General features: G+C 40.3%; 1 protein-coding gene across 8 annotated transcripts in view; it reads right to left on the reverse strand.

Annotated features, from left to right (window-relative positions):
* Positions 1 to 21635, reverse strand: part of slc7a2 (solute carrier family 7 member 2) — a 115006-nt gene that overhangs the window by 18247 nt on the left and 75124 nt on the right. For 7 of the 8 annotated variants that reach the window (XM_052034028.1, XM_052034046.1, XM_052034083.1 and 4 more), the window contains exons 7-9: positions 15594 to 15733; positions 3832 to 3934; positions 2239 to 2450 (exon numbers count right to left, since the gene is read on the reverse strand). In XM_052034028.1, coding sequence (XP_051889988.1) covers positions 2239 to 2450; positions 3832 to 3934; positions 15594 to 15733 — 455 coding nt within the window. Of the gene's footprint in view, positions 1 to 2238; positions 2451 to 3831; positions 3935 to 7382; positions 7520 to 15593; positions 15734 to 21635 lie in introns of all 8 variants that reach the window. The other variant, XM_052034088.1, reaches the window with a different exon arrangement.

Raw genomic sequence — 21635 nt, forward strand, 5'->3', positions numbered from 1 at the left:
TGCAAGAAAGTTTGTAGACTTGACATTCAATATCTCCAAAAGTACCATTCCAGAAAGCCAATAAAATTCTGATTTATACAGCCAAGATAGTAAAATAAATACAGCTTATATAATCTCGTATTTCTTTACGACTTAGAAATAGTCTATTTCATCCCACCAAATCTATGCTGGCTCTCAGAGCAGTTCCATCAATCTCAAAACCCCTTTTATTTCCCTGTAACTTCTTTCTTATGTGTCCATCAATTCTCCACCCACCTGCACTGGGGTTAGTAGCCAATTAACCTACTATCCACCATGCCTTTGGGATAGAGAGGAAACCACAGCACCTGGAGGAAACCCACGTGGTCACAGGGAGAATGTGCAAACTCCACATAGACAACACCAGACGTCAACATCAAATCTTGGTCTTTAGAGCTATGAGGCTACAGCATTAACTGCCACTCCATTGTGCCATTAATGGATGAATATCAGATTTATGCTGCTTCATGTAACCTTAAACCTATGCCATCTTGTTTTTGATACCCCACCATGGGAAAATAATTTTGATTATTTACACATGGTGCGTAAATTTTGATTATTTACCCTGTCTATGCCTCTTATCATTTTATATACCTTTATCAGGTGACACCCCCCCCACCCCCACAGCCTCCTTCACTCCAGGGAAAACAAACCCAAATCCAATCTCTCCCCACAACTAACATCCTCTAATCCAGGCAACATCCTGGTGAATCTCCTCTGTGCCCTCTTCAGCTCAATCTTATCCTTCCTACAGTGTGGTGAGTGGAATTGCACACAAACTCTAAGTATGGTCTAACCACTGTTTTATAAAGTTGCAGCTTTTATATTCTGTGAACTACAAAGTCAAGAATGCCATATATGCCTTCCTCACCACCCTATCTACTGTGTTGCCACTTTCAGGGAACTATGGACTTGAACCCCAAGGTCTATCTGTTCATCAACATCCCTTAGCACCCTACCATTTACTGTATATTTCCTACCTCTATACGACTTCTCAAAATTCATCATCTCGCACTTGTTGGGATAGAACAAAAAGGTGAGTGACAAAAGAACCAAATTGTTAAAATTCTTTGGACATCAAATGATTAGGGTCTGCAATGTACAGTGTCCACTAAAATAGTACAGACAGATTTAACTGTATCATTCAAAAAGGAATTGGATGAGAATCTGAAAGGAAAGAATTGACAGGACTATTCTCTCTCCCAGCCAGCGCAGCTGGGTAAGGAGAGAGAATAGTGGAGAAGGACAAGCTGGATTGCATCCAGGCAATGCCATTCTTCCCGCTGCTACCATCGGGCAGGAGGTACAGAAGCCTGAAGTTCCACAACACCAGGTTCAAGAACAGCTACTTCCCTTCAACCATTTGGTTCTTGAACCAATCAGCACAACCCTATTAATCACTACAGTTTAGCAACACTACAACCACTTTGCAATAAAATTGACATTTTTTTGTTCTAATTGTGTATTTTCTTGTAAAGATTGTGTATAATTTATGTTTTTCTGTGAATGCTGCTTATCTGATGCCATGTGCCTGTGATGCTGCTGCAAGTAAGTTTTTCATTGCACCTGTGCATACATGTACTTGTGCATATAACAATAAACTTGAATTTGACTTTGCATAGAGCCAGTATGGATTCAAGGAGCTGGCCGAATGGCTCCCTGTAAACATTCTGTGATTCAGTTTGGTTACTCTGGCATTTTTCAAACATAGCGAACATTGATAATTGTTTTCTTCTTTTGTAAAGATGCATAGGAACAAGTCATTGGACTCTAGGATCATGTATTTACTCTGAAGCATTTTGGGCTTTTCTAAGGTCTGTAACAGAATGTTATTGCATAAGTTCTATTGGACTCAAGGGGTAGAGTAAGTACTCAGTGAAAGTGCGTTAAGAAAGCACAGCACCCATTCCACATCCTAACCGCCTATCCCTCACCACAGCCAAACTCTTGATAGTTAAGGAATGTGGCGAGACTGAAGGCAACTTGCAGTCTGCCATCCTGCTTCCACACCATAAATTTCCAGTTGAAACTCTCTGTATATTGGCAATCCCACCCATGGCAAACATTTTAAGTCCTGACATTCTAAGAACCCCAGAGACCTGTTTTTTAAGTTTGCATTAATCCAAGTGGTTTAAAATCTTTATCATTTTAATGAAGCAACAACACAAAAGTAGTTTCCTGGCCTCTACAAAATCATGACAGATCAGTTTTAATACTTACTTATGAACCCAACACATCCATATACCACTGCTGAAGTCTGTTCTGTTGGAACCATTGAGGGATTCAGCAGCAATGAGCAGCTGAGGTCTTGATTCTTGAGCACGGTCAGATGGGACTCTGATGCATTGCCATCTAATTCACCGTCTTCCTCGGCTGTGAAGTTCTCTCTTTCAGAAGAATGACTTTGTCTGTAGAGTGAAGTTGGCTGATACCTAACGAGTTTAAAACAAAATATAATTTTAAAACAAATTAAGTCCATGATCAGATCCTGCAAATCCAATGTAACCAATTTTTTTGTTGCACTTCTGATTGTTACTTCCATTACCATCTTCAGCCAGGTGGACAAAATTGACCATCTCAGTGGCATCTCCAAGGATTTTGCTCACAAGTGTTCTGGACAACCCCCTTTGAAAACTGGTGGAAGGAAATGGTCCTTCTTTAACTGAACCTTCAAACACCAATTCCCTAAAGAATTAACAAAGCATCTCCCAATTTTAACTCTCCTCCTTTTGAAAAGATAGTGGATTCATGCTGGTTGTATTCTTACAAGAATCAAAGGCTCTCTGGTGTCTTCACACTGTGCCTTTTAAAGCTGTGCTTTATTTATTCTTTTTATTTACTTCACTTGACTTAATTTTATTAATATTTCTTCTTGGTGAATCTCTTCTGCACTCTTTTTAATGCTACCACATCCTTCTTGTAGTGTGACGAGCAGAACTGTACACAATATCAGTGTTTTGTACATGATATCCCAACTCTTATACTCAGTGCCTCAGCCATTGAAAGCAATCATGCAGAATACCTTTTACACTACCCTATCCATCATTGTTGCCATTTTCAAGGAGCTATAAACAAGCACCCTAGGTCTCTCCATACATCAGTACTTCTGAGATCTCAGTCACTTATTGTATATATCCTGTTAGTATTTGATGTCCCCAAATGCATTACATGCCATCTGCCACTGCTCCCCCCAATAGGCCCATTAGAGGAGCAAACAAAAGACCCCCTTCTGCCAAGAGGGAAACTTGTGCACAAAAATAACTGCACCAGCTGATTATGACCCTCGAGACATACGCCTGAAACCTTTTCCAAACACATTGGTGTAAAGCAGAATGATGATTTATGGAGGATGAGGTCTTACAGAGAGGACATAAATTCAACAAAGCTATGGGCCACAATGACGTGCAGGCCAGTGCTAAAGTCTTGAGCTGCAGAATTAATTGCATCAGCAGCCAAGCTGCTCCCATACCCTTGGAATACCAATAGGAACTGCCCCATGTTAGGTAATATTCTCTTTTGAAAAGGCCAGATTAAGGGATTTGATAGGCATTCAAAATCATGGAAGGTTTTGGTACAGTCTTCTGAGTCTGCACAGACCATCAAGCTCCCATTTACACTAATCCTTTACAAAAGATCCAGCACAGAAGTGATGAGTTGAATAGCCACCTTCTGTATTATGTAAATCAAAAAACAGCAAATGCTGCAAATCTGAAATAAAAGCAGAGAATGTTGGAAACACTCAGTAGGTAGGAAACACAGATACTGAATTATCATTTCTGGTCAAAAGCCCTTCCATTATACGTGAATATTTACCTGAGGAGGAGTACACATGCTGCTACAAGAGTGTATGCCAGGAGTGTTCCAATAGACATCATATCCACCAAGGCTTTCAGGTCAAAGAGAAATGCCATGATAGCTGCCAAAAAATTCATCAGAATGTGAGCAGTTGTGTTAAATGAGCATAGAAAAACATACATACAGAAATGATTCCTGCTGATGTTAATGAATGGTTGCCTAACAGACACAGGAAACATTTCTATCCACTGTTTTAACCCCACCACCAGCACCCTCGTTGTTGACAAGTTTTTACCCCTGCCAAAAGAGCAAATGAGTGCATAAATATTCTCCAACCATTTTTGTGTAGTTATTTTAGCCTTGCACAAAGGTTGTGCAAATCTCTTCAAAGTGCAATTGTTGATAACTGTGTCATTAAGATTGCTTGACAACAGATATTGGCAATAACTTAGTCCAGTAGTGTTAAATATGGTTAAATAAAGCTAATCTGTGGAGCCTGTCATTTTATATAACAAATAAATATTCAATAGAACATTCAAAATGGGGTTATCTATATGGCTGATACAGGAGTAGATTCTGTTTTACACTAATCAAAAATAAATGCTATATAACAAAATAAGTTAATTGAATAATAAAATGTTTAGTACACGTATTTTAATTTTTTTTTGCTGGTGATAAAATTGATTGATAGGGTAAAACTTATGACCTGCTGGTGGTTGAAGGTAACCCTTGCCCAAGCAATAATTAACGAACATTAAGAAACATTTAAACTTAAAAGAAAAATCCTTAATCACACTCAAATTTTCTGGAATGGCATTTATTCACAAGTAAACCTGAAACAGTAATGGAGGTCAAAAACTACGTTATGGTTTCCAGCCAGATAGGAATAAGAAAAACAAACATGAATTTTAAAAAAAATCAACTTCATATTTAGCCATGACAATAATATAAACTATTTAGAATTGAGGTGAAATGCCAACAGAAATTGTGCTACAATAATTGGGAAATGTGAAATAGGTTTGTTACAAATTTCTAATCGAGTCATGTAAAGTTATGAGTTAATGCTTTCCAACTAGAGTTAAAAATACAACTACAAAATACATTAAAACACGTCACTTACACAAGCCAATTAAGTTTCTTCATCAACACTATAATCCACTAATTTTCTACATACTTCTTTAATGGATAGAGTGTACCACATTCCTTTCTTCTTAATACCTGATCAACCAATATTTGCATAAAATCAGAATGGTCTGTGTGACAGCAAGTTCCTTTCACCCTACCTCACCAAGTAACCCCTAGAAAATCCAAAACTGCACAATAAAAAGGTACATTAGAAAAAAAGAGAAACTAAAGACCATAATCTACCAGTTGTCATTTGATCTAAAAGTATTGTGAGAACTGGTCATGCAAGTCAGAGCTTATTCAGTGTGTCTGGTTCTATTTTACTTAGTCTGCAAGGATTTGGCATCGTTGCAGTAAACTTGCCAAATGGAAGATTAACATTTTAAGCCAATTAGAATCAAATGGCTTGTCTTGGGCTATACTTGCTGAGAACAGATTTTGCTTTCAAAGGTTCACTTACGAACCCATTTTTTAAAAATCTATAAGAATGTCATTGAGGTGTAGATTGATTTAAAACTTAAAGTTTATGTTATTTCAAAGCTTTGCCCATCATCTTTTGTGATCATCCCAACAACATCACAAATTTAAAATTCTCCTCCTTACGTCTACAACTGTTAGTCTTGCTCCTTCCTTTCATTATAACCACCCAGCTTTGCAATCTTCCAAGATCTGCATTTCTCTAACTCTAATTTGTTGTGTATCCTCCACTTACATTGCCCCCCTCAACCCCCACCCCACCCCACGAGGGCTTAGCAATCAGCATTCTGGACATGAAGTTTTAAAGTTCCCTCCCTGAACCTCTCCAGTTAGAACATAGAACATGGAACATTACAGCACAGTACAGGCCCTTTGGCCCACGACGTTGTGCCGACATTTTATCCTGCTCTAAGATCTATCTAACCCTTCCCTCCCATATCACCCTCCATTTCTCTATCATTCCTGTATCTATCCAAGAGTCTCTTAAATGTCCCCGATGTATCTGCCCCCACAACCTCTGCCGGCAGTGCGTTCCACGCACCCACCACTCTCTGTGTAAAAAACTTACCCCTTATATCTTCCTCCAATCACCTTAAAATTATGTCCCCTCGTGTTAGCCATTGTTGCCCTGGGAAAAAGTCTCTGACTGTCCACTTGATCTATGCCTCTTGTACACCTCGATCAAGTCACCTCTCATCCTCCTTCTCTCCAAAGAGAAAAGCCCCAGCTTGCTCAACCTCTCCTCATAAGACATGCTCTTCAATCCAGGCAGCATCCTGGTAAATCTCTGCACCCTCTTTAAAGCTTCCACATCCTTCCTATAATGAGGCAACCAGATCTGAACACAATACTCCAAGTGTGGTCTAACCAGAGTTCTATAGAGCTGCAACATCACCTCGCAGCTCTTCGAACTCAATCCCCCGACTAATGAAGGCCAACTCACCGTACGCCTTCTTAACAACCCTATCAACCTGTGTGGCAACCTTGAGGGATCTATGGACGTGGACCCCAAGATCCCTCTGTTCCTCTGTTGGTTCTCCACAACACTCTCCTTGGAGACACAACTTAAAACCAGCCCATCACTTTTCCTGATGTCTTCTTGGGTAATCTTTCACTTGAATCATCTTAAAGTCTTTCTTCTCTGTAAAAGCTGCAAGATCTTGCTTTTGTTCAGGGGCCAACATCCAGGAATGTGCTCATGTCCCTCAAAATCCCAGCTCTGCTAATTTGGCACATAATATGGCAGGAATATTTTAAACCAATACGATAAAGCTGACAATAATCAAAGCAAGGACCACAATAAACTATTAGAAAACCAAATTATCTGTGTCATATCACAAGATTTATCACAAAGTTAAAAAATTACCAAATGAAAAAATATGCCTTTAAGTTGCTGGAATTATTATTTAATAGAACTAATAATTTCCAGACTTTTCACAGATTAGAAGAGAAGTAACTTAATGAGCTGCAAGTCTCTTTGATACTAATGCCAGTTTGCTGAAACTGGGGCAGTAAAAATGTGACTCAAGTTGAGGATTGTCCATGTCTATTCTGGCTGTTTATTAAAAAAAGCATATTTTAAATCTCCTCATTACTGTTTAATCTCCATGTGAACAATTGCCATTAGCTAGGTATGCTAGGTTATTTAAAAAAATTTTAATAGAAGATACCTTTTTCCTAAAAGGATTTTCATTTCATGAATTTAAATGTTCTCATGTAGTCTTAGACTTTTGCCAGATTTAAAAAAAAATTTATAATGTGTAAAGGAGATCACAATGTCTATTTCTCCCACGGAATTGTAATTGTTGCTTCTCTGAACCTGGCATACCTACTTCAAATGCAATCCTCACCACCTGATTAATGGAGACACCAGGATTTCGCATGCTTCAGGGAATAGCGTATCAAGCCCAGGCATGATTTTGATAGATGTGGTCCCTTTGGGGAAGGGACAAGGTGCATCAGCTTACCAGAGATGACCCCTGATGCCAGTGTTGCAGCAACTGGTGTCTGCCTCTTACTCACTTTTGCCAGAAAATTGAACAGTAACCCGTCTTGTGCCATTGCAAACATAATTCTGGGTAAAGGGAACATAGACCCCAATAGGCTAAAAAGAAAAAGGTGAAAGTTCAAATAAAACACATTCACTACTACACATTAGTAATGGATACAATTAGCAAATATAGAATTGCCAGTGTCGATGGTCAGGTCATTTTCATGTTTTTGATGCATTGTCTTTTTGACCATTGAGTTGAGGTGTTCATGTTAAAGCGACACATTTCCACTTTAGGTGGAAAGTCCGGCATTTCCACTTACTAAGATACACCGATTTACATGGAAAGCAAAACTCCCTCCTGTTCATCTGAATAGTTTAGCTTAATCCCTAACTCAGAAGATTATCCTGCAAAATCCAAATTGATTCCCTTTTCACACTAATTATCTTTAGTGGCTCAGTCAATATGCGACAACCTATGCTGCACTACTAGTAGACTTTTGACTATGGTTTTAAGGAGCTGGGTTGAGATGATGTGAACCCACTATGTATTTAAGTGATAGCTTTTCAATGTATGTGAGTGCCAGAGGAGTCTTCTATTAATCTAAATGTTTGGAAGCTCAGGGGTAGTCAGTGCCGTAACTTTTAACAGCATTTTACCTGCCATTTCCTCATATATAGCATACATTCTGAACGTTACTTCTTTGATGCCAGTTAGTTAGATTTCATCTGGTTCCACTCACATGCAGGTCTCAAAGGCAAAAGGACAGTGAAGTAATATCCACATACCCTCACCTCATTGGATTATTTAAAGATTGATTCTCTAATATTGGTTGTTAGGATTAATAAAATTATACACACACGCATTATATATAGTGACACCACCATCTAGGATCTCCAAATAATCCTTCCAGCTGAAGCAATTTACTTGTACTGCTTCTAATTTAGTGTACTCGTTCACAATGTGGCTGCCTCTACATGGGAGAAAGCACAGATCGGGTAACTGCTTTGTGGAGCACCTGCATTTACTCCACAGGGACAAGCCGAAACTTTCAGTTCCCTGCCACTTTAATTCTCCACACCACTCCTATTCTGAGCCATGTGTCTGTGCCCTCCTGCACTGTTATAAGAGGCCAATGTAAGCTAAAGGAACAACACTTCATTTTCTGTCTGAGCATGTTGAAGCCTTCCAAATTCTAAAACTTCAGGTAACCATTTTCTCTGTCTGTTGGCTCAGTTTTACCTCTGCATCAGCACAATCTGAACTGCTGGGAATGTCCTCGAATTTAAATTCCTTTATTTGTGTTCTCACTCTCCAATTGCCCTTATTTCATAGCTTCTGTGTTCTTCTGTTCAGGTTCTCTCACTCTAACTGTCCTCACTGACTCATTATCCTCATTTACCCCTTATCCCAATGGCAACTCTGGCCTCATCTTATCAGAGATATTCTTTCATCTTATCCATTCCCACCCAACCCCCCACACCCCCCTTTGCAATTTAGAACCAAATCATTTTATTTCTTTTCCATTTCTGACAAAGGGCCTTTGACTTGAATGTTAACTGTTTCTCTTTCCACAGATGCTGCCTGATCTGCTGAATGTTTCCAGTTTCTGTTTTTATTCCAGCATTGGTAACTTTGATTTTTAAATGTAAGAGCAAATAAGGCAGAAATATTACTTCATCTCATATTGTCGAATCACACATTCTGTGTTGGATGATGTAAAATTATAAAGGCTTCATTTAAAAATGAGAGTAAAAAAGAGAATTTAAACAAAAATCAATTAAAAAAATATTTGAGTTAAGGATGCACATCTAATCCAACAAACTTCAGGAGCCCAAATGTGGTCAGATCTGTCACTATGCTGAAGTATTCCGTGAAAATAAATATATTTTTATTTACCCAAAAGAACATTTATTGCCTATCTCTAACTGTCCTTAGGATGGCAGTAATGATCCTGACTTGTTGCACTCCTTCTATGCCATGGTTTGATTAATTAGGAATCCCAGGCTTCTGACCCAGGGACAATTCAGGAGCAGTGATATATACATCCAACTCAGAATGGAATGCAAATCAAAAGGAAACTGTACTTTTGGCATTCTCACATCCCTGCTGCCCTTGTTCTAGATGGTAGAGTTTGTGTGTTGGGGAGATTCTGTTGAACAAGTCTTTGTCTGTTGCTTCAGTGCATTATTTAGATGGTATACACACAAACTGCAGACATTAATTTTCCAGTGGTGGCAGGCGATCAATATTTAGGGTGATTGTAGGGGGTACTGAGTTGCCTTATTTTTTGATGGTGTTGAATACTCTTAATGTTGTAGTGCTGCATTCATTCAGGCAAGTAAAGAGATCTTCAGCAAAATCTACAATGATCGAAAGATTTCTGGGCTATCATACACGTTATATGCTGCAAAATTTTGAGCCTCTGACCTGCTATTGTGGCTGCAGCATTTATATGTAGCTGGTCTGGTTGAAGTTCTGGTCAATGCTGACTCTCTGGGAGTTGACAGTGTGGTACAGTGCACAACCAGTAGAGCTGCTACCTCAACTCCAACTTCCTGGATTCAATCGTGACCTCCAGTGCTCCCCGTGTGGAGTTTTGCACATTCTTCCTGTAACCACATGGGTTGCCTCCCACATCCCAAAGACACACAAGCTGATATGTTAACTGGCCTCTGTAAAATTGTTCTCACTGTGTAGGTGAATGGTAGAATCTCAGGACAATTGATGGGAATGTGTGGAGAATAGATTATAGGGAAATGGGATTGTTCTGAGAGCTGGCATGGACTCAGTGGGCCAAATAGCCTCCTTCTATGTTTTAAGCAAAATTGAAGTTGTATGAAGGTGTAGCTATGCTAATACCTTTGACTGTCAAAGACAGAGGTTATATTCTCAATTATTTAGATGACCAATATGCGGGGCAAACACTTTTCCTCCTGACCTTGATTATTGTCGAGACTGCTTCATTATCTGAGGAGTTACAAATGGAACTAAATAATGCTATCATTGTAAACAACTCTCATTTCAGAGAGAAGTGTCAATGAAGGTTGGTTGTAAGACACTAACCCAAGGAACAATGTCTCAGGACTGAGTGATTTGCTTTCAATAGCCATCTTTCTTTTAGCCAGTGCAGAGAGTTTTCCTTTTGATTCCCTCTGACTTCATTTTTACTCAGGATCCTTGATCCCACATTTGGTGATGTGCATGATTTCGAGGGTAATCAGTTTTCTCTCACCTCTAGAATCCAGCTCTACAAACCTGGTACAAGGACAGTCCTAATGGAACCCATACTGAACATCAAGGTGGATTTTAGTGATGGTCAGGTTCCATTTATTGGCACTTTGATGACACCTTCAATCAATTTGCTAATAATGTAGAATAAGTCGATGCCATAACAATTGTCTGGTTGGACTTTGAGACATGAGATAATTGGGCAATTTCCCATTTTGCTAGGCAGCCTTCAATGATGTAGGTCACCTGGCTAGAGGTATGGCTCCTTCTGATGCACTGACCTTCAGCACTAAAGCTGAGGTGCTGTTGGGGCCCATGAATTTGTCCATTTCATAAAATTATAAGCAGCGATTCAAACTGGCTGTAATTGGCTTCTGTGATGGTTGGGATATTGCCATATATTGGAATTAAGAAATAAGAACAGAAAATGCTAGAAATATTCAGCTGGTCAGACAGGATCAGTAAAGAGAGAGAAAGAAAGCTAAAATACTGCAGACTGCTGAACTTTCATCAGAACTAGAAATAGTTAGAGACATAATAGCCTAAAAATAGCATTTGTAATTAACCTGGTCATATTTCATGCACTAACCGACAGATATTGGATCAAAAGTTTGGTACTTCTGTTGTTCACTCATAGTTAAATGTGGAGCATAAAAAAAAAGCAAAAAAAGGGTGTAGTAATGGGATATGAAAACAAAACAATAGATGGCTATAAGGAGGAGTAAATGAGAATAGAAGAATCACTACCAAAATCCACTGACCAAATAATTAGGAGCAATGATTAATAAATGAAATTGCAGAACTGAATATCGAGTCCAGAAGTTTATAAAGTGCCTCAATGAAACACTAGGTGCCGTTCTGTGAGGAGCCACTGAACATTTGAATATTACAGGGTAGGAGGAGGGGGAGGTAGGGAATGAAAACAACAAGTTTCAACTAAACAGCTGTTGTTCAAAGCAATCATCTAATCCGTCTTTAGTCACCCCCTCATGCAAACACTAAAATGATGGTATAAATTATGTTCCACCTGAAAAAAGTGCTTTGAACTATTTGATGGGAATGGAGTAGGTAAAAGGGCAGGTGTTGTATTTCCTTTGTTCACTCACAGTTAAAAGAACAATTCTACAAGCAATGGTTCCTCCATATTGATTTCCATGTACTGCCTTTTAGCAGGCAGGCAACACTGATAAAGATCACAGCATTTGTGCAATATGCACCTCAGTGCAAGACGCTACTTACTGTTTATGGTCCTGATGCTCGCAGGTGCCCCATTGTGTTAGGGTGGGCTGGCGGCTTGCTGGAAGCTTCTGGACCAAAGTGTTAGTAGAGGCAAACTTCCCTTTAGAATTGAATCACTATATAGATAACAGAACAAACAATCTACTGAAGGAGCTCAGCGCTTGTTGTTTGTTGCAAGCAGATTGATTGTTGCCGAGTTCCTAGAGTAGATTGTTTGCTGCCACTGAGTCCCTCCAGTGGATTTTCTGTTGCTCTTGATTACAGCATCTGCAGTCTCATGTCTTCAGAGACAGAAACTTTTACTGTACTCTTTGATCAACAGAATTACTCCTCTCTTTAAAAATTATGGAATATTAGTTCACAGGTTATTTGTGGTAGAGTTACAGTTTTAACAATGGGAAAACTCTGGCCATTTATGAATTTGTAGTTCTTCATCCCCTCATCAAGCATAAGTACCAACATCATGCAACATAATCCTGAGACAAGAGCCTTTAATCTCCCTTGTGAAAATGGGTAGAATTCATTTCCTTTGAAAATTACCCCAGTCCTATCATTTGGTCAGGTGGGTCAGCTAAGGGGTAAAATCTTAAACATTCCTCCACCATTCCTTGAGGGAAGAGAAAGAACCTAACAGGCATCAGAAGGCAGAGGGTCGGCAGGAAACCCTGTGACCTAAAGGAGAGATGGTGGATGAATAGAGCACAGGAGACTCGGTGACTCACTGCCAGTCATGCCAAGCACTGCTTCATCATCACTATCAAACCATCTACAGCCCAAATATCCAGCTGTGTTCATCACTAGGGTCCTCCTCAATTGTTCCCTTCCAGTGGCCAAAATCTGCTTCCTGAACCATAGTCTAGAGTCTGTCTTAGGGTTGCAATGGACAAGTTCTTCACCTCGTAACAACTTTAAGAAAATGCAGGGGACAGCTCCCACCACTCTACATGGTCTTTCACAACCTCACTAAAGACCGACTTAGGAGTGACTGTGGAACATCCTCAAGTTTGGCTGCCCTCAGAAATTCATCATAATATCATGTTTGCTTCAAGACAGCATGCAAGCCATTATTCTAACCAACAGGTTTACAGAGTCAAGGTCAGTGAAGACCAGTGTTGAACAAGGCTGCATCATTACCCTGACCTCTCATTCATTCTCGTCACAATGTTGTAATTCACCTCCAAACTTCCTGTGGGAAGGGAACCAATCTTCAGAGTCAATGGGAAGCTGCTCAACCTTTAGCAACCTCACTCCAGAATCAAGTCAGCCCAAGCTAAGTACTCAAACGTCATTATGTAGACAACACTTTTCCATAGAGACCACGCTCCAACCTATCGATGGCTTGTACATTGAACGTGGACTACCTCCCATATCACAGCAGCCACCTCCAAGTGAAGACAGACATCAAAGATGAAATTCACTGCCACCCTCAATACGTCAGCACAGCCTTTAGACAACAGATGAAAAGGGTGTTTGAACATTATGATCTCAGAGCTGGCATTAACTCACTACTGGGCAGCAGTGATCCCTGCCCTTCTATGTGCTTCTGAAACCTGGACAACCTACAGAAGGCAGCTCAAGCTACTGGAAAGATAGATCAAGCTATATCTGCAAAATTATCCAAATTCATTGCATGGTTATGTAAACAGTGTAGAGGTGGAGAGTTAGTGAAGTGGTGTGCACCTCCTGCTGTTAATACAAGGCTTCTGTGTGCTCCTGACACTTCAATTTGAGGTTCTGGGTACCATCTTGAATCCACCTCATATTGTCACTTAATATAATAGAGAGCATGTGTATTAGGTGACAATATGATTTTGGTTGGCTGTGATGCCACACCTACAGAATAAGTTAACAACCAGCATGTGTCCATACACAGATTACACAGAGGGTGGGAGGTGGTAGATGCCTGGAACACACTGCCAAGGGCATGCTGGAAGCAGATACAATAGCAACGTTTAAGAGTCATTGAGACAGGCATGTGAACAGGCAGGAAATGAAGGGATACAGACTATGTGCAGGCAGATGGGATCAGTTTAAATTGTCATCATTGTTGGCACAGTCATCGTGGGCTGAAGTGCCTGTTCCTGGGCTGTACTGCTCTATGTTCTATGGATAAGCGAACCAATATCAGTGTCCTCTCCCAGGCACCTCCTTGAAAGTGGCATCATGGGTAGATAAGGTCATAAAGAGAGCTTTTGGCACATTGGTCATCATAAATCAGGGCACTGAGTACAGGAGTTGGGATGTTATGTTGAAGTTGTACAAGACATTGGTGAGGCCAAATTTAGAGTATTGTGTGCAGTTCTGGTCACCTACCTACAGGAAAGATATCAATAAGCTTGAAAGGGTGCAGAGAAAATTTACACCTATGTTGCTGGGACTTGAGGACCCGAATTACAGGGATAGGTTGAATAGGTTAGGACTTTATTCCTTGGAGTGCAGGAAAATGAGGAGAGATCTTATAGAAGTATACAAAATTATGAGGGGTATAGATAGGGTGAATGCATGCAGGCTTTTTCCCCTCAGGTTGGGTGAGACTAGAGCTAGAGGTCATAGGTTTAGGGTGAAAGGTGAAATACTTAAGGGGAATCTGAGAGGGAACTACTTCACTCAGAGGGTGGCGCAAGTGTGGAACGAGCTGCCAGTGGAAGTGGTGGATGCGGGTTCAATTGTAACATTTAAGAGAAGTTTGGATAGGTACATGAATGAGAAAGGTATATGGTCTGGGTGCAAGTAGATGGGACTAGGCAGGCATAGACTAGATGGGCCAAAGGACCTGTTTCTGTGCTGTGGTGCTCTATGACTCTAGCACTGAGGCCTTAATTACACCTCAGTCAGATCCATTGGGCAGGATATGATGTTCACATGCTAGACACCAGACCCCCAGAACATTCGCTCTACTATGAGCACTGTCATGTGAGGAGATTACGAAGTGGGCAGTTGAAAAGATTTATGGATGTGCTCAAATCCTTCTTAAGACATGTAACATCCTCACCGACCTTTGGAAATCACTGGCACTTAACCGCTCAAGGTGGAGAAGGTACATTCAGGATGACGTAGAGAACCTCAAGTTGCAGCATCAGGAGCACACAGAAGCCTTATGCAAGGAGTGCATAAGTGCACATGGTGCACACAGAAGGAGTGCACCATGTCACAAACTACCCCTCCATTTATCTCATCCAGGACCTACTGCCCTATCTGTGGAAGATTCCACGGTCTCCAAATTGGCCTCATCAGCCATTTCACAACCCACAAAATCAGAGTGGAAAACAAAGTCATCCTTAGTCCTGTGGGAGTATCAACAGAAGAAAAAATGTAACTGGTATCTTCCTTGGTTGTGCCAAGAGCACTGACTGTGAAATTGTGCACTCTAAGCCCAAGATTGTAAGAAAAAAATCCCAAACTGGGAAGCACATGCAAGTTCTTGTGTAACTCAATAATAAAATTAACCACAATAATGGCAGTTCAATCAAAGGACATTAAAGAATATCACTCCTTTGAAGTTAGTCTTGAGATTATAACTTCCCAGCACTGGAAAAACAGAACAGTTGGTATGGAAAGAAAACAAGAGCAGGAATAAAGTGTGCATGTAAATTTAAGTTGGACTTAGCAAAGAAATAACGCACTGACCATCTGACATTTTTGTTCTATATTTGCTCATTAACTCAGATCCCATTTTTAGTTTCTTTTTTCTCTATCCATCCAGCTACAAAATCTCACCTGCGACCAAACCTGATGACATTGTAGCAACAACTGGAGTCTTCGTCTTAGAATTGATGCGGGCTAAAACTTTGAAAAGCAACCCATCTTCAGCCATAGCATAGATTACGCGAGGCATGGGGAAAATGGAACCAAGCAGACTGAATGAAGAGGAAAGACATGCACAATGCTGCAAGTCAGAGTCACACCAGGTATGCAGTAAACTAATGAAAAATTAACCTCACTTTAGGGCTCCGCACAATTTCCTAAATTCTCCTTATCTAATGGAACATGTGTCGCATAATTCACTTTAATTTGTTCCTCATGATAAAAAGACTTTTTTATTGATGGAAAACAGTTTTAAAATACATTTTATTTTGATAACATACAACAGTGCCTGGTGACCAATGGCACTGCCTGATGTAACATTAGGGCACTGAATTCACTGCCAACTAATATCTCATTAACTGACTGTAACAAGGATCTTGTAATTTAGACTCAATATTTGGCTTCTCCCATGGAAGTGATTAAGGACTCTGCCAGGAAGTGATATGTGTATTTGGTAACAATATCATTTTGTCTGTCTGTGATATCACTCCTACAAAAGAACTTCACAACCAGAATGTGTCCATGCTCACACAAAGAACCACCTCCCCCCCCCCACACACACCATGCTTCTTCTCTTCTTCCCTTTCCTAGCCTTTTTTTCTCTTCTCACCTTTGACCCATCCCCCGGTAGATCTGCTCTACCCTCCTCCCCCGCACCTGCCTATCAGTATCTCTTACCCGCATCTACCTATCACCACCCCGACACCCCTCTTTTGTCCACCTATCACTGCTCTGCTTTTCCCTCCTATATATTCATCTTCTCCTTTTCCTATCTTCAGTCCTGAAGAAGGGTCCTGATCCAAAACGCTGACCGCTTGCTTTTCTCCACGGATACTGCCTGGCCTGCTGAGTTCCTCCAGCATCAGTGTTTCATCTCACACAAAGAATGGCTGCTGAAGCAAGGTGCGACAAGGGGTGGGGTGGTGGGTGGTGGGGCAGGGAAGGGGACTGAATGCTATGAGTGCTCTCACCCCATTTCTTTCCAGCAGTTTGTGTCTTCAATGGAAGAAGGTGAATTGAAAGAACAAAACCCATTTATAAGATATACATAGCAGTCTGGGTTTGCTCCCATCCTAACTTATGCAGAATCATGTGGCAAACACTTTCAGCTTTTTAGGGCATTTCTCTGGCAGTTGTGGTAAAATTAGGGCCGGGGTGGGGTGAATCAGGAGAACCCCCTCTGGCAAGGCATCCAAGTTGATAATGCTGTTCTGTGGCAGTCAGAGGATCAGAAGTTCAATCCTGCTAATTCCAAGTACATAGTTTTGCTTTTCTTATGACATTTTTAACCCCCACTTCTCTAATCTCTGGGCACCAACAACAATGATAGTTTCATCATTGCTGATCGCAAAAAGTTATACGAGTGATTCAAGAGGCCCTCTATTTTTGTTATTGTAATGAGTTAGCTATGAATACTTTATAACTTTACTTAAGTTGGAAGTTTTCTCTGTTTGCCTTAATACACAAAATAGTGAAATTACTTGGATCTGTTAAATCAATTGGGCATGCTAGACCAATACAAGTTGATCAAACAAGGTTTTATAAGCATTCTTGTTAAATAACAACAGTTATGTAGAGCCCTGCAGTGTAATCATTTAATAAAAATTAGTTTGATTTGATTTCATTCAGGTGTGGAAAGAGAAAAATATGTTAGTCATATCCAAAAGTTTTAGAAAATGTTTTTCCTTAATGTTTTCAAAAATAAACATTTTAAGTTACACATTTCTACAAGAAAGTCACAAAAATGTAATTTGAATTGCATACAGAAAACATTGGGTAAATTTAACCTACTGTTGAATAGTAAATTTGATGTAGGTGAGAAGCTACCAGTTATATACCTTTCTTAATTTACTCTTCCACTGGATAATTACATAAAATCAGGTGGGATGCATAACTGGAAGCCAGTCCACAATCCCCTATTTATTAACTGGCACAGAAAATTAACTTCCATTTCAGAGCTTTTTTTTAAACTTACTGCTGGCCAACTAGATCCTAATGACTGGTACAAAACTAAACCACCAATTCAGTGAAATGTTTAAGTATTCCGCTGCACATTCTCAACTTTATACAATATATAATAAATTGCGCAGAATGATTCAAAGAGGTATCACTTACACTCACAAACTGGAAGGAATGTTGTGTTCCTGTCGGCCTGCTTCATCTTGTGAAACAGCTGGGACCAACCTCACCACCTCCACCCCAAGGGCTTCAGTGCAGTGTGAGAAGATGATTACTGACTTGGGAGAGCTACTCCACAAATGCTCCTTCTTGAAACATCTGAACCCTCTTAGTAATGTGAATGGAAGATTGGCTGATTTGCTGTCACTCATTTATACCAATCTGAAGTTGAGTGTTTCACCCAACCTTTTTAATATTTTGATTAATAAATTAACTCTTAAAATTCTGCATCCTTATTTTAAATCTTAGCTCACAATAATATGACTTAGAATTTACTACTATTCATAAACAAAGTCAATTAAATTGGTGACACTTTTGGATCTGTAGATTACTTGCAGTACATTTTTGTAATGGTGGAAGATTTCTTCTGATTAAATATTCAGTCTACTTCAAAGAAAAAAAACAGGATTTACAGCTCAAACTAAACTTGAATTGTTAATCACCAGTTTCAGTTTAGACATTTGACAAAACAAAACTTCTGATAATAAAATATACTTTAATGCCACAAAGCAAAGCAAATTAAAAGCTTCAGCATATTCATGTGTGTAAGAAATTCGCAGGTTAACCCAGAGATGGTATTTGAACTTAGATTACTAAATACACTGCTAAATCTGAACAGCACAACACTAAGTTAAAGCAAAACAATACTTGTGCAGATTATGGCATGCAACCAAATGTAAAGATATATCAGAACATAAAATTACAATAGTGATCATCAGCAACAGCGTAGCTTGGCTCAAGCAGGCCTGATAAACGTGCACGCCATTGCGCAAAATGGAAAATTAGAGTCCAAGGGCCATGTGACCTACTCCACCTTCTATTTCTTATTTCAAATGCCAACACGAAATGAAGTCTAGGTCCACACAGGCAGGCAATTGACTTTCTTATGGAAAAGGGAACGGTTGAAGAGCTTATTAGCTGGTTATTGGTTAAAGGCCAGACAGCTGGAACTTTGAACCTGCAGCGTAGGTGACTTTGATGGCTGGCGGGAGTGTTTTTTGCAGAAGATGATCAGTTGGTTAAAAAAAATACGACAGAGGAATGGCAGATGGTATTTAATCCCCAAATGTGAAGTGATGCACTTAGGGAGGACTAATAAGGCTAGGATATACACAATAAGTGGTAGCACTCTAGGAAGTACTGACAAACAGGGGGAATCTTGGTGTAAATGTCCAAGAAGGCATATGAGATAATTGCATTCATTGGCTAGGGCACGGAATATAAGAGTGACTGATGTTATAACTATATAAAATATTAGTTAAGGCACAGCAAAAGTATTGTGTATGTCTCTAGTTGCTACACTCTAGGAAAGATGTGATTGCACTTGATAGGGTGCAGAGGAGACTCACCAGGATGATGCCTGGGATAGAGCATTCCAGCTATGAGGAGAAACTGAATAGGCTGGGTTGCTTTCTTTGAAGCAGAGGCAGAGAAGGGAAATCAATGAGGTATATAAAATTATGAGGGGCATAATGAGTAAACAGTAGATAGTGTGAAACATTTCCACCAAGCAGAGGAGTCTATAACCTTACGGCATAGGTTTTAAGGTAAGGGGTGGGAGATTTAGAAGGGATTGAAGAAGAATTTTTACTCAGAGTGGTTAAAATCTGGGTCATAGTGCCTGAGATGGAGCCAAAACGTTCAATAAGTACTTAGATAAGCACCTGAAATGCCATGGCACAAAAAGATATGGGCCAAGTGCTGGAAAGTGCGATAAGTACAGATTGGTGCCTGATGGCCAGCATAGACATAGTGGCTTGAAAAGCTCATTTCATAGGACGTATGACATTACAGCACAGGAACAGGCCCCTCGGCCCACAATGTCTGTGCTGACCACGATGCCAATCCAAACTAATCCCATCTGCCTGTACTTGGTGTATATCCCTCCATTCCCTGCCTGTTCATGTGCCTGTTGAAATGCCTCTTACATGTTGCTATTGTGTCTACTTCCACCATTTCCCTTGGTAGGGCGTTCTAGGGTCACACCACTCTCTAACTAAAAAAAACTTGCCTCGTAAATCTCTTTTAAACTTTCCCCCTTTCACCTTAAAGCTATGCCCTTTAGTATTTTGACATTTCCACCCTGGGGAAAAGACTCTGACTATCTACCCTATTTATACTTCTTATAGTTTTATAAACTTCTATCAAGTTGCCCCTCAGCCTCCAATGCTCGAGGGAAAACAATCCAAGTTTGTCCAACCTTTCCTTATAGTCAATACTCTCTAATAAAGACAACATCTTGGTGAACCTCTTCTGCACCCTCTCCAAAGACTCCACGTACTTCCTGTAATGCAGCAAACCAGAACTGCACACAATACTTCAAATGAGGCTTAACCAAAGTTACACAGTGCTGCAACATGACTTCCTGACTTTTATACTCAACATCCTGAGCGAGGAAGCCGTACGCTTTCTTCATCACCCTATTTGTGTTGGCACTTTCAGGGAGCTATGGACTTGCACCCCAATATGACTCAGTACTTCAATGTTCCCAAGAGTCCCAAGGGCAGGCACCGTAGAGTAGTAGTTAGTGTAATGCACCAGCGACCTGGGTTCAATTCCCGCTGCTGTCTGTAAGGAGTTTGTACGTTCTCCCCATGTCTGCGTGGATTTCCTCCGGGTGCTCTGGTTTCCTCCCACATTCCAAAGACGTATGGGCTAGGAAGTTGTGGGCATGCTATGTTGGCGCCGGAAGAGTGGCAACACTTGCAGGATGCCCCCAGGACACTCTACGCAAAAGATGCATTTCACAGTGTTTTGATGTACATGTGACCAATGAAGAAATCTTATCTTATACTGTATACTTTTCCCCTACATTTGACCTCCCAAAGTGCAACACCTCACACTTGTCCAGATTAAACTCCATCAGCCATTTCTACGCCCACATTTCCAACTGGTCTACAAGCTGCTGAATCCTCTGACAACCTTCTTCACTATCTACAACTCTGCCAATTTTTGTGTCGTCTGAAAGGTTACTAATCAGTCCACCTACATTTTCATCCAAGTCACTCATAAATATCACAAACAACAGAGGTCCTTGTAAAACACCACTGGTCACAGACCTCTAGTCAGAATAACACCCGTCCACCACTAGGACAGAGGTATTCTATGGCCAAACCAATCTTGAATGCAGTCTACTAAGTCTCTATGTATCCCACATGCCATAGTCTCATGGATTAGCCTGCCATGAGAGGCCTTGCTGAAAATTTAAGTAAAGTCCATGTATACAACATCTACTGCCCTACCCTCAATGATTTTTGGCATCGCCTCAAAAGACTCAATCAAGTTTGTAAGACATGATCTTCTCCACACAAAGCTACACTGACTATCCCTAATAAATCTATGCTTTTCCAGATGCGAATAGATCCTATCCCCAAGAATCTTCTCCAATAATTTCCCTACCACTGACGTAAGGTTCACCGGCCTATAATTTCATGGTTTGTCTCTAATGCCCTTCTTAAACAGAGAAACAATATTGGCTATTCTCCAGTACACTGGGACCTCGTCTGTGGCTGAAGAGGATACAAAGATCTCTAGCAAGGTCCTATCAATCTCCTTTCTTGCCTCTTATTTACCTTGATGCTCTTCAAGAGTTAAGTCCTCATCAGGCCCAGGGGACTAATTCACCTTAATGTTCAAGAGACCCAACTTGATTTCAACATGCCCTAGAATATCAGCATACCCCTCCCTGATCTAGCTATCCTCCATGTCCTGCTCATTGGTGAATTTCTATTTAACTCTATGAAACAGGTTAGTAAAGAGTTTAGGAACTGGGCAGTA

The sequence above is a fragment of the Pristis pectinata genome, chromosome 2, assembly GCF_009764475.1.
Source record: "Pristis pectinata isolate sPriPec2 chromosome 2, sPriPec2.1.pri, whole genome shotgun sequence".
In the NCBI taxonomy this organism is placed as follows: Eukaryota; Metazoa; Chordata; class Chondrichthyes; order Rhinopristiformes; family Pristidae; genus Pristis; species Pristis pectinata.